This window comes from Egretta garzetta, unplaced genomic scaffold, assembly GCF_000687185.1.
Source record: "Egretta garzetta isolate BGI_Z169 unplaced genomic scaffold, ASM68718v1 scaffold656, whole genome shotgun sequence".
Lineage (NCBI taxonomy): Eukaryota > Metazoa > Chordata > Aves > Pelecaniformes > Ardeidae > Egretta > Egretta garzetta.
Genome location: NW_009259968.1, coordinates 1,055,973 through 1,074,676, shown reverse-complemented (window position 1 = coordinate 1,074,676; position 18,704 = coordinate 1,055,973). Strand labels below are relative to the sequence as shown.

Sequence of the window (18,704 nt, the reverse complement as noted above, 5' to 3'; positions counted from 1 at the left end):
AGGAAATTAAAAAGTTAAATCTGAAGCTGACAGGCACTGCAGAAGTCTGATGCTTTTTCCCACACGCTGTTTGTTCACTGGCACTCAACCACTCTTTCAGCAACTTCTTAGACTGGTAGAGTACTTCATGTGAACGTTTAGAAAATCACTGATGATAGAACCAAATGCTGAACGTACAGGCACAACACTAGAATGGGGCAGGTATCCTCAGCACATATCTATAGGTGGGACTTTAGAGATCAGATGTCAACAGGTTGCTCCAATGCACTATGAAATTCTCCATTCTGCAAAAGCCAGAAGTTGTGCCATTCTCGTAATCTCGATATTAAGCAGGTTTTAGATTACTAGAGTAGGATCCGGGGGAAGGTTTCTCTCCAAGGCAGATGGACAAGAAGTGTTGGCTTTATTGAGTATTTTTTGCTGTTCTGTGTATTGTGGGGTGTATTGTGCTCCTTGGAGCATGCTCAAACCTAGGTCTTAACTAGTAGGAATAGCTCTTTTCTCATGGCTATTGTCTTAGGGGTTTTCATACCTTTCTCCCACTCTCATATCGGTGGGAAAGATATTGTATGTCATGGCATGAGGAAGATATTCTGTGGCTTTCTGTTTTATCATCATATTTGAAAGAAAAGGAGCACATTTTTCAGTGATCCAGCGAGGCCCTTCCAGAACAGTGTTGCTAATTTGCCATTTGAGTTTGATGCATGTACCAAGATCTCTAGCAAGTATCATGAGATCTCTGACTTTTTTTGTTTCTGTAATAATAAGAGATGTTGCTGGGGGATATACAGCTTTCTTCCTTTTTTGTATTGTTTTCTCTTCTTTTCCACGTGTAGCTATTTGCACAGTTTGTTATGCATCCATTATATTGTTTCTCAGTAGATAAATTAAGATCTCAGTCCCTGCACTGCTCTAATGAAAATCTGACTTAGCCTGATGACTGAGTAGAACTTTCCATTCATTAGAGAGACAGATTTTAAAACATAAGAAAAATTATAATTAAAATAAGAAATGCAACACAAATCGCATAAGATTCATCATCTGTCTTCTTTCTACCTGAGATACAGTCAATGAATAAAAACAGCTTTACATAGTCAGTAATGTGATTCAGAGACTGAAACATAGCCATTTTCAAAGGACAGCTAAATAGAAGTCAGGCATTTCAGTTGTAAAAGGTTTCCTTTGCTCTCTTTAGTTTGGTCCTTTGAAATGTAGCTGCATGAATAACATGTAAACTAGAGTTTGAGGGAGCGGTTTAATGTATAATCAAACAGTATGGAGCTGAGCTTACATTTGGATAAACATTTATTTATTGGAATTTTCCGTGTTTGCTGTTAACTTCACAGAAGCTACAAGGATTACTTTAGCTCCGTTGAATGTTGATGTCACCGTTGGAGAGAATGCTACCATGCAATGCATTGCATCCCATGATCCCACATTAGACCTGACATTTATTTGGTCTCTAAATGGCTTTGTAATAGATTTTGAGAAAGAGCACGAACATTATGAAAGGAATGTTATGGTAAGATACTATAGATCCTTATTTATACATGAAAGCTTAGTTTCTTTATTGTGAATAGCTGTCTTTTCTGTTTTACTTTTTCTATTCTGTTGGCTCAGGTCTAGAAAAATGCAGTAGGCTAAGAACATAAAATAAAATTACAATTTAGACCCTACAGACATGTAGACACTTGCAGGTAGATACCTGAAATCAGATATCTAAATTGACGTAAGTATTTTGGTACCTCTGTTAAATCCCACTCTGATTAATAGTGAATATAGCTGGTAAGTAGATAGCCTGACCATAAACAGGGTGCAAATTATCTCAAAAAAAGTGTGCATATGCATTCACTTTTACTTACCCATGTTTTTCTCATCAACATTTCTGGAATTTGGCACAAGACCGAGCCAGATGGTGGGTAGGAGTCAAACAGTCTGTAAACACTGAGCAAGAAGAGCTTGTGTGAAGGCTAAACAAGTTAATACAAAGACACTCGTTTTGGCACATAGAAAGAGGAATCATAGATCTTTCTTGTGGTTATCTTTTTACAGTCTTCTATCAGGCTTATTCAAAATTAATACCTCGAATAGAAATCCCTTCTGGTTATGTCTGGTTATGTCTAATCACATGCTAATTTACCTAATATTCTATCAGAGTGGTTACCCACATGTACATATATTTATTCTGTTTTTCTGGGTTTAAATGATACAAAAATCCTCAAAATTAGTTACCTTTTTTTTTTGTACTCCCAAGAGGAACTGCTGATGTGGAGATAAAAGGTTGCTGGTGGTGCCTGTAGTGTCCAGGAACGCCAGGGGCCGTGTTCAGTTTCACCTCCATGTTCAAAATGATGTACAATATAACAGGACCTCCTGCAGAGTCTTTCTCCTAGGCTGGCAATATTATTTGATTATTTTTCCCTCTTTCTTTCTTTCTTTCCATGCAAGGTGTTTCAAGCGTAACTATTCCAGTCTAATTTGGAACAAACCAGTCCTTTGGGAGTAAGAGTTGCCTCAGCCTGCTCATTTGCTGAGTTGTAAACATCCCTAAGAAGTTACACTGCTCTCTTCCAGTGAACGAACAAGTACTTGTTCAACAAGCCAGTAGAAGTATGCTAAGATCAGCTGAAAACCATTGAAACCCAAAGACATAAAGCCCTTTCTGCAATAAACCTCCCAAAAGTCTATGTCCAAACTCAGTAGCAGGGTACTAAGCAGTTTGCAGTGCATTTTGTGTTGCCTAAGGAATTACAAAATCGGTAGATCTACACTAGTATGCTAGCATAATTCAAAACATTTTCTGCATGTAGCCATTAAGCTGTGCTTTTGATAGGTTTATATTTACACTTCGGTACTACTCAGTCCATAGGAGTGCCTTGAAAAAGCTTGAATCGCCTCCTAATGGCATTAGTTTGTCCTTAGCTAAAGGCTGGAATGAGTCCGAGTGTCAGTGAAAATAAGAGCTTCAAGACTAGAGCCCCATTAAATGTATTCCTCGTAACTGAGCAAATAAAACCACTCTGTCAAATTTGATTTGATTGCTTTTAGCTACCTGACAGAAGTTGCACAAAGAAATTGTGTCCCATGAAACAGAAAATCAGGCTGAAAGTGTTGATCAATCAGTGATTTTGGTGTGGAAGGAAGGTAAAAATGCCTTTACCAGAGGACTTCGTAATGCAAGACCATGTAATGCAAGAGAAAGGAACCTGAACTTTCTCCATCTGTTGGTCATATGCTGAACAGAAGGTTTTGTATCATTGACATACACTTCTGGGTTTTCCTCCCAATAGTGAAAATAGAAGAAAATTGGATTTTTTTTTCTTTTAGGGGAAATGAATTCTGAAATGTAATCCCAATTTTAGGTCACTTTTTAACAAAGGACTTCAGGTGAACAAATCTGGGGCCAAATAAGGGCCTCAGCAAGTATGTAAGGTGCAATTCTCTGTGAAAGTTGACTTAACACTTAGGTTCCCAGCCACCTGTTTCATCTTCCAGATAGCCAGCGGTCCTGGATCTCCTGATCCCAAATTCTGATTAATTCCACAATATTTTAGACACTTTATTGAAGTGCTTGATTTTAAAACCAAATTAGCCTAGCTTTGCTGGGCTAGCTTGGTCTCTACAGACCTTCCATGATCTGCAGAGAGAGAGAAAGAGGTGGTTCACTTCTTGTGGGTGTTGAGTCTTGTGCTGGAAGATTTCTTCTTTCAATAGATTACAGAGATGGATGCTCCAGAGGATGCAGAAGTAGTTAAAGAGTGACTAAATTCACTTAGACAGTTAAGTAGGATAGCTCCATACATCAATTTGTCAGTGTGCAACTCCATCTTACTGAAGAATATTTCTTGGTTTGTTGTCTTCCTTTTGCACTTGATCAATACTGGTAGAAATTATTTTAGCAGGGGCAGCTTCTTGTTTTGCATTCCTAAGCCTTATATCCGGGCTTTCAAATGCAAAGCAAGTGCAGGTAATCTCTGTTCCTCTTCCATGGGCAGCTCAGTCTTCAACACTCAGGACAGAGGGGAAAGGAGGATTGCGTTTGAAGTCTGGCATTGAAATTTGTAGTTATTCAGTGGTTTGGCACTTAAGTAATACCAAATGCAGAATTTTTAACAAATTCAATGAATCCAATACCAAGATGTATATAGGATGTAATTAAAAGGAATATGCATTTCCAGTATTTCTGTTTCATTCATATAGAATCATAGAATCACAGAATCATTTAGGTTTTAGACCTTTAAGATCAAGTCCAACTGTTAACCTAACCCTGCCATCCCACCACTAAACCATGTCCCTCAGCACCTCATCTGCCTGGCTTTTAAATACCTCCAGGGATGGGGACACAACCACTTCCCTGGGCAGCCCATTCCAGAGCCTGACAACCCTTTTGGTGAAGAAATTTTTCCTAATATCCAGTCTAAACCTCCCCTGGTGCAACTGGAGGCCATTTCCTCTCATCCTATTGCACGTTACCAGGGAGAAGAGACTGACCCCCACCTCACTACAGCCTCCTTTCAGGCAGTTGTAGAGAGAGAGGTCTCCCCTCAGCCTCCTCTTCTCCAGGCTGAACAACCCCAGTTCCCTCAGCCGCTCCTCATCAGACTTGTGCTCCAGACCCCTCACCAGCTTTGTGCCTGATACAAGCCAGCATGTTGTTGGCCTTCTTGGCCACCTGGGCAGACTGCTGGCTCATATTCAGCCGGCTGTCGACCAGTACCCCCAGGTCCTTTTCTGTCAGGCAGCTTTCATATTCTGTCATTAAGGGTTTTTTTTCTTTCTTCCTTTCTGTGTGAGCAAAGGGATTTTCTCCTGTCTCCCACTTCCCTCCCTGGCAGTTCTCAGCTTAGGTCACTGGGTGGCAGGTTTGCTCAGGCTTTCTGGGATGCAAAGGGGTGAGCTGTTGCGCATTTGACAGGAGCAGCCCTAACTGCTGGGCTTTAAGCAGTGGAGTCCCATGCTGCCACCCAACCCTTCACAAACAGAAAAGAAAAAAATATTCCATCATGAATATTAAAATTACTGGATGTGTGGTGCATGCTCTTTGTGCTATAATTCCCTGTTGATGAAGGATCCTCATCTGTCTTCCTGATAATATCACTATTAATTTATGTGACAGTAGAGATCAACATGCTGAAACTTGATACAGCCACAGTATTTCAGTTCTCAAAATAATACTAATATTGTTGTCACATACACATAATGGAATGCTAATGAAATTCATGTAAACATCTGCATAAGTCTTTCTTTAAATGGAAGCTTTGGTATCTCTAGCATTTGCTGAAGGCAAAACTAATTTGCATTACATTAGTACTAAAATTCATTTATCAAAAGAACATTTGTCAGTGCTGTTTTGATTTTCTATGACAGCGATATTTGAAAAAATATATATATTAATTGGTTAGCTTCTAAAGAGTCAGGTGGAGTCTTTGAAATCTTACTATTAAATTGATTGCTTTTGACCTTATGTGTGGTTGTTCCTCTGATTACTTGATTGAGGAACTAAACTTTTAACACATTCTTTCAAGTCCCATAGAGATAGAGCACTTTAAGTAATCTGGAAATCTCTGATGTTCAGTCATTTTTATTTATGGATCTGCTTTTTGTCATGTATATTTAAAGATTGAAAAGCTTATTTTTAACATATATTTTTAAAATATACACTATCCAAATAAGTATATTATTTTAAGTTTATTAGAAAAAAAAATCTCTTTAATATGTGTAGGTGTGTAACTATTTTTTTATACTTTTGGAGCCACACTAGTCCATTTATATGGATAGTCAGGAAGAGGAACTCCATAATTTAGCTGATTCAAATCAGAAACTTGTACATACACTTAGGGAGAATCCAAATGTAGACTGTAATAGTCTTAGTAACACATAGACATGCATACATTTTAAAATACTTTCCATACCATCAATATCATAGAATCATAGAAACATAAAATGTTTTGGGTTGGAAGGGACCCCTAGAGGTCATCTAATCCAACCCCCCTGCAGTGAGCAGGGACGCCGCTAACCAGATCAGGTTGCTCAGAGCCCCGTCCAACCTGGCCTTGAATGCCTCCAGGGATGGGGCATCTGCCACCTCTCTGGGCAACCCGTTCCAGTGTTTCACCACCCTCATTGTAAAGAATTTCTTCCTTATATTCAGTTTAAACCTACCCTGTTTTAGTTTAAAACCATTACCCCTTGTCCTGTCCCAGCTGGCCCTACTAAAAAGATTTTCCCCATCTTTCCTATAGGCCCCCTTTAGGTACTGAAAAGCCGCAATCAGATCTCCCTGCAGCCTTCTCTTCTCCAGGCTGAACAACCCCAACTCTCTCAGCCTGTCCTCATAGGAGAGGTGCTCCAGCCCTCAGATCGTTTTAGTAGCCCTTAGTACCTGCTTTTTTTTTTTGTAAATTATTATAATTTGCAGTTCCTTGGCTGGACATGGTAGGCAACGGTGTTTTACTGCATGCTCCTGCTTCAACATATTACTGAATAAACACAGTTTTGTTGCATAAATCTCTCCTTGCGCATTCCACAGTTTTCTGCAGCAGAAAAGATACAAAGACTTAAATTTTAATTTTTCTTCACTGCTTGCCTGGTAATCATCCTTGCAGAGTGCGGAGTCTAGCTACAGCTATATGGCAGGAAATCAATAGAAACTTCGGGACAGGAACTGAAGAATTAGAGAAAGATGTTTAGATAGGAAAGCTCGGTTACCCACTGTCAGGGAAGAAGAGGCTGTGTATGGATTGGAACACGACCTGCGAGACAGCATCACAGTGAGCTCATTCAGTACAATTTGTTGAATATATTGAGGGGGCAGGTGATTGTTCATGAAGCATGGCCAACCAAATCAGCTGAGCTAGTGCTTTTTCTGAAAAAGAGTTGCAGCCCTCTCCAAAGGCACTGTCTCAATACATTGCTTTCAGTGCCCTGGTGTATTAGGGAGATGCTTTACACATGAGTGAGTTGGAAGTCTAGTAGTTTGGCTAGGTTTGGGGTAAAATTTAGAGGCTAGGGCCTAATAGTAACGTAGTGAGCTTGGAATGAGATGGATGGAGTCAGTGGTTAAGAGCAAGGAGGGGAAGGAAAGCAGAAGACAGTGCTGAGGGTGAAACCAATGAGCAGTTAGCTATGACAGAAGCCTTTGAAGAAACCTATTATTAATCCACAGTGCTATTTCCAGCACAAAGAAATGTAGCCTGTTTAGAGGATCAAGATATGCCAACTTCTGTGCTGGAATTAAAAAAAAATACACTGCAAAATCAGTTGACTGTAACTTTATGTGTTTGTGAGACTTCACAAACTACCAAAATCCATGTCCCATCCCTAGTTAGGTAGCAGGAGCTGAGAAAGCCAAGGTGTGAGCGCTACTCAGAGAAATGGCGTTTGCAGTGCAATATGAATTTTCATCATCAGCTGTAAAGTTGTGAGCCATGAGTATAAGTGAACAAGTACTTAGGCTTCTTCTGCTGTTGGAAATGAAATAACAGGGCATATTACCACAGGGATGCTGGTACAAAGCACAGTGTCCTCAGGCATTCTCAGTGGTATCCCAAATGGGGAAGAATAATATATTTGTTGGAAGTATTTCCCAGTCCACATTTCAGGGTTAGAATTAGCACTGTACTTCCTTTACATATAAATACAGTTCACTGAAGGAAGAGATTCTTCAGTGGGAATGACTCTGTCATCATTATCCTGCTGGTTTTTTTATTTACCCATAACTTTCTTCCCTGCCATGGCTTATAAAATGAAGTGAGATAAGCTCTCCTGTGAATAGGATTGAGACAATGGAGCTGCACTGGTGGTGTCCCCATGTCATCTCTGATCTCAATATCAGGAAGACAGCTATAATCACGTTTACATTAACATTCATCAACAGCTGGTGGATTATCTGTTCTACTTGTATCTACCACATAGCAGATCGTCTACTGGCAGGAACAAAACAATTCACGTGAACTCACTTAGAGTTAATAATTTTAAGTACAGGTAATAGAAAAAGATGTTTCAAATTCTTGCTAGCTTTGGAAAAGCTGATCTCATCACCAAGAATACCATCTCTTCCACATCACTTCTTATTGATTCTCTTATAATCTTACCTCCATTATGTATTAAACACCTTTTGAAGCTCTAGTTTTCGAACCTGAATTAAAAAAAAAAAAAAAAGACGCTGTCTCTGCTTACCAGGTTCTTCTATTTCTGCCAAGTTAGTTCTATTATTACAAAGGGCTTGTTAGCTTCATACTAACATAAGTTCCTTTATTGTCTCTGAGGTCCCAACAGAAGCGGATATGGTTTTCAGTCAAAAGACTGGATTCTTGTAAATGTTTTTTGATCACACAGGGGCACGTTCTGATGGCTTTCAGTAATTTAGTGCACTGGCAAAGGTGAGAGTCAAAAGAGAACAGTGAATCTCAGAAATAGGTCATACAATGCTATTTTTGTCATCACTATTAAAGCATAAATATAGGGCTCATATGATGAAAGTCTTTGCTTGAAACTTGGTAAATAACTGAGTGGTGAACCACAGATACCCTTGGAACATCCCTGAGTATGGCTATCACTATTTCCAGTCTGTGATTCAGTTTCCTCTGAGTTAAGGAAGGCATTTTTAAACTTAGCCAAGCTGAGGTTTTTGAATGAAAACATACAGTGCATTCATATCTAATTTGTGGACAGAATTTGCTGATGCCCATGCTCTTCATTTGCTTTGTAAGCTCTTCTTTTACCACCAAGAACTTAGGCTTCTTCTGAGGTATGGAAAGCTTCATCACCAACTGCATAATACCTTGCTCCAGGAGAGCTTCTGGACCAGCAAGATACAATACCATATCTATGGGCTGTTAATTTTTAAACTATGTTACATTTTCCCCTCTGTTTTTCATCATTTAGATTTTAAGACCAAGTTTCCATACAGGAAATTAATGTTAGAGCAAGTATATGGGGACATCATTAATAAATATAATAAAGTATTTTAATTAAAGTGCTAACATAGGAATTAATGAATACTAAGACTATTAAGAAGTTGTAATCATTTGTTATTGAAGTAATAATATGATTATGAGAATTCTAAGTTTATGCAGTTTTTCTAAACCTTATTGCTTTGCCCAACCTTTGCTCATGTTTATTTGCAGATCAAAGTATGAGCGATGATCAGAGATTCACAGGCAGCGCGGTTCTTTCTAGGATGACATTTAGTGTTAATAAGCTAAAGGTTCATACACAGCACTCAAATAGAGAACTGTTTGTCTCTTTTATTAAAACGAAACCCAAGAAGAACAAAATGAAAAAAAGCCAGGAACAGAAAACTCCAGGAGTTTGAATTTCTGCAGCTTTGTTGCAATTTTTTGGAGGGCATAGGAGCAGGTCGCCGCCCTCTCTGCTCCCCTAGAGGTACTGACAGTCCCCCTGATTTTTCTTCCTGAAAGCCCTTGACAGCGCTGCTTAGACCACTGTAGGCAAAAAAAGGCTTACGTGTGATTAGCCAGGCAGCCAGCCAGTGTTCGCTTATGTGGTAATCCTCACACATTTTCAAGGGATGCTGTCCTCGAAAGCAGTCCCCCTGGAGTTCTCGTTAATAAACTGGGGGGGCATCTGCATAGAAACAGCTCTGTCCCTGCACAGAAATGCATGTCCCCAACTCACCTCATTTCTGTATCCTGCGTGCACTCTGGCAAATTGAATTAAAAGCGTTGTCGTATTAGTCTTGAGTGGAAAGTGTGAATATATATATATATATATATACACATGGACATTATTTAATTAAATAACTGAAAGAGAAATGGTCAGAAATATATCAAGAACATCGATTGTTCTTGATCCAACTAATCTGTTTGATCATTGCTAACAGCACTTGTGTCACTCAAAAATTGAAATGTGCAATGCAAACTGCATTTCTCTCTGACCCTGTGAGGCAATCAGCCAAAGTATTGCTGGCCAGAATTAAGCAGTTTTCTTTCATGTGTGCTTGATTCTTCTTTTTTCCAATCACCAGTTTACCTCAGTAGTTTCTTAAAGACGTGAATTCTTATGTTAAGCCAAAAAAAAAATGTTGTTAATAGATTTCAGTTTGTGCTGAAATTTTATGCCAGCAGAAGCTGGCATCCAAAATCCTCGCTGGAGTTTGGAAAGGAAAAGAATAGTTTTATCTGGCTATTTTAATCTCCCCTAAATATAGACTCTAAACTGGCATTCTAGTTTTGGAACATTTGGAAAAGATTTAACCTTACTTTTTTTCCCTGCTCCTTTTCAGTTGGGAAACCTAAACTGGATGACATTGCTTTATTTTATTTCTTCACAATGTCTAAATGCAGAGACACTAATGATAGCCCATAATATTTGAGATGGTATTGAAGGTCGTTGCAGTTCCCTAGAACCTTCCATGATGATAGCCCTACTTCTTACACCTAAATATTTAGCAATTTCTTTTTTACATACCATTTTGCATCTGAATTCCTTTTGTTCCTGCATATGAAGATTTCAGCATTGCAGTGAGTTATCTCAGAGTTTGGTTTTTTTTAAAAAAATTGTATTTCTGAACAGTCTGCAGTGAATTAGGAAATCTGAAGGTTGCCACTGTCGCCATAGTGTGGTATAAATCCATCTGTTAATCTTTTGTAGCATTTTGACTTCCATGAAAGCAATCAGATATATTTTGGAGAGAACGTTTGGGGTTTTTTTCGGAAATACCTTTAAGACTAACATATGGTTAACCCTGTGATTTAACCTAGTAATCTTCTGAAATAAAATGAAGGATAGATTAGCAAAATATTTCAAGTGTGTTATTTTTAAACATTTATATAAATGTATTAAGATAAAATGTGTTTTTCATTAAGGATAGCTGTGGTGTATGTAGTGGTCTCTGTTCTACTTGTTTTACAGGTGCACATCTAGTTACTCGGTGGGTTCACACAAGTGTCACAGGACAAAAATCCCGTATTCTGTTTGCCTACCTGTACAACCACAGGCAGCGGCAGGCAGCAGACCTTACAGCCATCTGAAAACATGGCTATGTATCTTCCCAGTAGTCTAGCATTGGTGAAGAGTGTTGAGGAAGGATTAGGGTCTCTGATGGTGATGAAGAGTGTGTATGAGCCTCGTTGAACGGTAAATCGCCTCCTTGGAGGTCCTGCTGCCGTTTGCCAGGGAGCAGCGAGAGCTGAGCTGGGGGATAGCATGGCCGGCACCAGGCAGGGGCCTGGCCACCAAGGGCCCTGTCCCGCAGGGCCGGAGGGAGGGGAGCAAGGCAGGTCTGGTGGTGGCAGCCAGGGCTGGGCACGGCCCAGGGGTGGCTGGGCTCGTCCCTCACGAGGAGGCCGGGTCGCGGTCGGGCTGGGAAGTGAGCTGGCCGCTCAGCAACTGCCGTTGTGCGCCCTGTCCCTGGGCCACCCAAGGAAGGGGCTGCCCCGGGCTGTGCTGGCTGGGAGGTGGCCCAGAACGCCAGCAGCCCAGCTTCCCAACGCAGGGGTTATGGTTACTGCCCTCATCCCATCCATCGCCAGCACCGCCACACAGAACAGGGCCGGCCTTTCCCCTAAGGAGCTGTGACACGTGTTGAACATTATCATTATATTATTACTGAGAACAGTCAACCACTGGAATAATCTCCCCAGGGAAGTGGTTGACTACCCACATTGGACACTTTTCAGACTCAGGTGGACAGGGTGCTGGGCCATCTTGTCTAGACTGTGCTCTTGCCTAGAAAGGCTGGACCAGATGATCCTTGAGGTCCCTTCCAACCTAGGATTCTATGATTCTATGATTATTGTTTCTTCGCAGTCACTGTGTTTTGGTATCTCTTTGGTGCGTCTTTATTTAGGCTGTGGTTGTAGCCTCTCTGCAATAAAAATGTTTGTACTGCTTTAGGCTTGTAAAGGAAGAGCCAAACAGTATCCTGCTCTGTTAGTAGGACTCCGGGACATGCTATCATACAAACTTACATAAAAAATCAGGTAATGGTGCAGAAAAATCATCTGACTGCTGTTTAGGAAAAAATTCCTGACTAAATTTGCTGTTCAGGTATGGGCTTCAAAAAGTAAAAGGGAGATAGATGTTGGCTTGTAAGAAGATATTTACTAAGATGTCTGTTTTTTTCATGTCTGGTAAAGAGCAGTGGCTTCACAGGAAACACAGGACACTTTCAAGAGCTGTCATATAGGTCAGATGTATCTTTGAGGGTGATCCATGTTCAAAATAAGCACTTGCTTTTTGGACATAGCAACCACTGTATATCAGTTGGGAGGGACGTGTAGACAGGTATCACATAGCTGTACAGGGATGTTTACCAGCTTTACTAAGTGCTATTTCTGTGACAGATTAAATCCAATGGTGAGCTGCTCATTAAAAACGTTCAGCTGCGGCATGCTGGGAGGTACACGTGCACCGCTCAGACGATTGTTGACAACTCCTCGGCTTCGGCTGACCTTGTGGTAAGAGGTAAGGTTCTCCAGGTAAAAGAGAAATGTTGCTGGTTTCCACCTACATAAGCAGAGTGTTTCTGGTTGTTTACACTATTTTGTTTGGCATCAAGAAACGACAGAAATCAAACTGAGAAGTGCATGAGCATATAAAGTCCTTAAAGTTTACTCAGGGTACTGATTCTATTCCAGGCATTTAGATGTCTAACTGAGTGTGTGTTTTCCTGAAAATCAATAAAGATTTTTTATTATGGGTATTTTTGTTACGTTGAGGTAATCTTTAGATAGTTTAATTCCATGTTCATTATTAAAAATAGATTTTAGGTATCATTTCAATGTATCCACTGTATAACAGTTTTAAGAAGCCAATTCTGTTTTCTCATAAAGCTTTATGGATTAAATTATTGCTTATCATACTAGACCTACATTAAAAAGATTCCTAGTTTTCAAATTACAGAAACCAGGATATTTGGAGTTGAGGCTGTCACTCCACTGTTAACTGATTCATGCCTATTAAGCATTACTGTGGTCTTGAAATACCATGCTTGCTCATACGGTACATATCCTACAAGATCTGTTACAATGCGTGGTTTCAATAATGTGAATTAATTCATGTCCTTTGGGCATTTTACTCTGTTTTGTGCCTCCAGGTATAACACATTCTGAAGTGCTAATGCTCTGTCATGCTGACAATTCAAAGCAGGCATAACTTGTACTTGGAGCCACATTGCTGTCATGTTTTGCCCCATGTTCCACTTATACTATAGAGCTGTATAGCAGCTGAAGTATAGCTTGTGCCTTGATTCTGAATTTCTGTCATCTGAGGATGTTGTGGACTTAAATCTTTCTGTATTTAATTTTCACTGGGTATTAACAGCCAGTGAAATGTCATCAGTTTTGGATGAAATGTCAAAGCAAATATGATAAATGGTGAAACTGCAGAATACATCTGCAAAGAAAAAGAGAAGGGTCTGTTCATGCACCTTAATATTATGTAAGCAATTCCTTTTAAAAATAAAAAGAGAGCCAAGGTGCCTTATCAAGCTTCCAGTTCTCCTTCCAACCCAGTAATTACAATTAGAATCATTGCCATTATGTTTTGGAAGAAATTAGCATTCATTTTATGCTCAACATTCAGATTTTAATACGATGAACACAGTTCTGCTCAGTGCGGAGGAATTCTCACTACCATTTTGTCAGTGGAAGACTCAGCATCTTAAAGGAGCAAGGTTAAATATCTGATGAAATATGACAAAGGTGGCATTATAGTTTCACTGAATTGGTAGAAAGGGGCAACAGCACAGTATGAAAATGCAGAGCTAGGTTCCGGAGCATCTCATCAATGAAGCAATAAAGGATAGCCACTGTTTAGGCAGGCACATGAAGATATTTTGTCTGTCCACAAACCAATTTAACATTTCACATGGATTGTCCTATGTGACCTTAGAGTATTAAAATTGCTGTTGTGTTCCAGAGAATTGCAAGTGATATTAGTACACTGAAGGCTGTCAGGCCCTTGAGTGCACCAACAGGCCTTAATGGCCTTGACCAGCCTCACCAGGGACATCCACCCATGCAACTGCCCATAAGCCCAGGAGCCCTGTTAAGCTCAGCCCTGGACCTTCAGCCCTGACTGGAGCTATGTTACAGACATGGTTCCAGCTCTGTCTCTGGCCCTGCCTCCTGGATGGGCTTCAGACCTATGTTGTAGGTAGTTTGTGTCCTGAATGGACTGCTTGGATATATGCAGTAGTTTGTCACCTGGGTGCACCTGATTCATTGCTTGCAGTACCTAGAAGTGCCATATCAGCACCCAGCTCTGCCCACTATATTCAGAGCCTGCGGGACTGTGCCCCATTGGTGAAGGAACTGCCAACCCTGGGCTTACTCATGGATTCTGGCTCAGCTTTCCTGAGGGAGCAGCTAGCCCTTGGTGTTTCATGACACATGTCGTTTTCAGAAACTTTGACAGGGAGAAGAGAAGTTGTAAGAGGTATCGCCTAAAGAATGAAGGAAAGAAAGATCTTGGGACTGATGAACCTTTCCATACCTTCCACCTTGAGGGCTTGAGGTCTTGCAAGAGAGTGGGTCTCAGGCTTTACCTGCCTGAGACCTGGGCTAGCAAATACACGTTACCAGGGTGGCGTGTTGACTAATAACCCTCATCTCAACCCTCAACCATTTTTAATCAGCTCGTAGCAACAGCTTCTACTTTGTGCATCCTCTGTGAAGAGTAAGAGGCTGTTTCCACATGCAGTGATGTGTTTAGGCCTTACCTTGAAAGGGAGGTCTGAAGAAAGCTAATTAGTAGATTAGTTTTCAATGCCAAGATTTGAATTTTAATAGAAGTTGGTTACGAACAATCCAGTAGTCAACTGACGTACATTTTTCCAAGGATACTAAATGGGAACTATTCTTGGATCTTAGGAGAAGAAACAATCAGGAATTTGATTGTCAAAGTCATAGGCCATGGCCCAAAAGATTGCGTGGAGTGGTCACGCTTATTCCTTTTTAAGCAATGGCATATATATTCTTTGAGGAACCATTCTAAATTTGAATACGTTTGGAGTTGGGAATGGGATTGCTTGCTTTTTAGAAGGATAAATTCATTGAAACAGAGGAACAACAATATGTGGTGGTATATTTGTTTCATTCATTCAATATCATTTGGTTTCTTTTGCTCAGATTTATGGAGAAAATAAAGAGCTCAAGAGCTGAAGATACATTCAGCCTACTGTGTTTACAACTGATGTAGAAATCTTGTTCCATTCTTTTTGTTGAGTTGTTTTGGGTTTGGGTTTGGTTTTCTCTGTAAATACTGCAGACAAATATATCCTGTTATTTCTTGTTGGTTTTTTTAATATGCTCTGGGACTTGTTTGATCAGATTGTTGGATAATTACCTGAATCATGTTGGCATATTATTATCTCTGAATGTGGAATCAGAATATACTCCTCTAAATGCTCTAAAGCATTGTCTCTGTGTTTACACAATAGTTAATATATATCACATAACTGTGTACCATATAAAACAGAAGCATAATAACAAAACTGGAACAAATAATATGAAAAGAATGATCTGAAAATATATGCCAAGTCTGTAAGTAGGTACTAAGCTTTGGGTTACAGAATTACTGTAAGTTTGAGAGGGTTTAGCACAGCTTACAGACCATTGTGGTGCCTTTTACAGCTGAAGATTCCTATACTCGCATATATGTATTCCTTCATCACTCTCTTAGCTTTCTAGTCTACGAAAAAATCACCTGTTGATCTGCACACTTTAGCCTCTCTTCTGGGGACCAAGGCACAGCACAGCAACAATAAAAAAGTTACTCACACAAAGTAGAGGTGTGGGAGTAGTAGTAATCAGAAGAAATTTTTTTAAATGTAAAAAATGCATTTAGAAAAATGCAAGCATTCACTCCAGCAGTTTTTGTCTGTTACTATTGTTCAGAAATAAACCAGACGAGGTTTGGTGAAGAGATCTAATAACATTTATTAGGTTTAGTGATAGACCTGGAAAAAACAGTCAAGTTTTGGGAACAGGCCTATCACTTCAGATCTGAAGTACAACTAAAAAACTTAAAGCTAAATATGGATTGAGAATAATTGATGTTATTTTAACATAACTGTTTTAAGTAGTTGGTTTGAGCAGAAATAGTATTTAATACTTGAAAAGCATAGAGATGAGACTGAACTAGTTTAAGACAAGCAGCTTCTATCTATAACAATTTAGCTGGGTATTGGGAGCTTAGTAATGTGCCATCGAGGCAACATCTGTATTTAGTTCATGACTTCTTGCATTCACTAGAACTATGAATTTTGAAATCAATCTTTGCAAGTATCTGCCTTTTGAAGAAAAAGAAAATACTCTTCAGAAATTATCTTATAGGTAGTTCTTGATGATTCAGACTGAAAGGGAAGATGTGGAATGGCTGTTTTGTGAAAAATGTTTTCCCTTTGACAGCTTAGTGCTTCTGTTCCTTGTTGGTGGTCTTTGTGGGGTTATTCTGGTTGTTCGATTTTACCTACGTAGTTTACAAGACTGCTTTTAGTTTGGTGTAGCGGATTCCACATTTTGGCATGGATTTTTAAAATTCTTATTATGGGAAGGCTTTTGTAGAGCTGTAGAGAAATGCTGCCTAGTTCTGCTTTTACTCAAGTTGTATTAGTCTGTAGGAAGTTTGAATCTGATGGTGGGTTTACCACATTGGGTTAATACGAAGGCCAAGAGAAACGTGAAGAGGTCTAGAGAAATGTCTTTCAAGGTATGATTTTTCTCCAATATAAGTTACAAGTTTTTCCATATAAATTGCAGTCAAGGCCAATATAGCACAAGCAGAAGTGTAAATTAAAGATGGGCCACCAATAAGGTCATCATTAAAGTGGAATTTAAGACAGAATATTTTGTGTATTTTTCTGAGTCTGAGTTCACTGTTGCTTGAAAAAAGAGTAGCACAAGTTTCAAAGTATCGTTTTTTTACTTAAGAAAAATCTCGGTATTACTACTTAGGCAGGAGTCATGGAAGTTTCATTTGGTAGTTGTTAGATGCAAGAGCATTTATCCTCTGAATCACTCAGCAGAGTATTAAAATGTATATCTACATTTTCAATCTGTTCTTAAGTAGAAAGTGAGACTCAAAAGACTTGTATTTGGTAATTACAAGTAGGAAAGTTAGTGAACTTTCATTTTCAGAATATTTAATTTGTGAATTGAATTGCCAATTTTTTTCTCAGGTCCTCCAGGCCCTCCCGGAGGTATAAGAGTAGAAGAAATTAGAGACACTGCTGTAGCACTTACCTGGAGTCGTGGAACAGACAATCATAGCCCTATTTCTAAATACACTATCCAGTCAAAAACTTTTCTATCTGAGGAGTGGAAAGATGCCAAAACAGGTAAGAGTAATAAGTAATAAGCCAGAAGTAATAAGGTCAATAAGTTTTAAAGATTTTGATAGTTAGAAAGCTTGGCTAATCAGCAAATAGTCGCAATAAATGGAAACCAAGGATGCTATTAATGTCTTGCTACAGGATTTGAGAGGAGGGACCATCCTGTCAGTGTCTTGTCAACAGGTTTGTTCCATATCAAGAAATAAAGAACAGGCCAGAGTTTTCAACTTGTTTTTACCTCTTCCGTTGTCACTTGAAACTTTACACATTGACTTCTAGAATTGTAAAATTTGATTTACAGGCTAATTTGGATGACAAGCAGGTATCTTCATTTCTGTATTTGTTATACAGAAAGTTGGTTAAAAAAGTCTGCTTTTTCCTGGGAGCAGACTAAGTTCCAGCTGTGTTAAAAGTGGCACCCCTAGAGAAAACATAGCTAAGATTATCCTTCTAACCACTGGATGTCGTCATTGTGCCACATAATTGCAGTTGAGGAGGCACCTACCTGAACACAGGGCATGCTAATGTATATTTCTTTGCACGATTTAACATAAATGCATAAATTATGAAAATATTTTTAAACTATTTGTATCTTTGAATGCTTTATGAAGGATAGCATTGCTACAAGCTATACAGAATTGTCCTATCAATATGATGATTCATTATGCCACCGTAATAAATTATAGCTTAAGTGCTTTTCTGTGGAATTAAGGCACCACTTGCTCAGCGTTTCTAAATACTAATAATATTAATGATTTCAGCTATTGTCTTTCATTTAAGTTGTCCTTTGAAACTATAGATATAGATATCTGAGAAATAGACTTCGACATATTGACTTGAAAATCTCTGTTACATTTTTAGAGTAAAAAGTTAAAAATACTAGGCCTACTGCCTTAAATCATATTTTTCTTCTAGAATATGTAGTATATGTAGCTCTATTGTACAGAATTACCTCCAACAGCCAGCACTAGTATATGACTTGTGTTAAAGTAGCTTAGAAAATAAAACTAGAAGGTTCCCCAGTCCCTTCCTATCTCTGATATCTTGCTTAATACTTTCTGTAGAATAGATTTTTTTGAACTTTAAAAAAATAATTGATGTAGAAATTAGCTGTTCAACTGATGATTTGCTTCAGTACAATATGCTCAGGAGGGAGGATCTTTTTAGATCAGCCTCTACTTTTTTCAGGATAAATTATATTTTATTTCCTATTCATTCTGTTTAATTTTTAAAAAAAAAAGGAGTTGGGAAGAAATGAGGTTATAGGAAGATATGGGAAGAATTTGTAAACAGGGTTTGGCAGCTCTGATACTGCTTCCTTTTGTGCTGCGTGTTACTGGAACTAGAAACGTGTGTAGGAACTAGAAACAAGTGTTGGATTCAGAACCTTGCTCTGTGTGGTTCA

General features: G+C 39.1%; 1 protein-coding gene across 1 annotated transcript in view; it reads left to right on the top strand.

The window, feature by feature from the left end:
• CNTN1 (contactin 1) overlaps window positions 1–18,704 on the top strand; it is an 88,158-nt gene that overhangs the window by 32,952 nt on the left and 36,502 nt on the right. Inside the window, exons 12-14 of the mRNA XM_035895771.1 lie at window positions 1,347–1,522; window positions 12,309–12,429; window positions 17,147–17,305. Coding sequence (XP_035751664.1) covers window positions 1,347–1,522; window positions 12,309–12,429; window positions 17,147–17,305 — 456 coding nt within the window. The remainder of the gene's footprint in view (window positions 1–1,346; window positions 1,523–12,308; window positions 12,430–17,146; window positions 17,306–18,704) is intronic.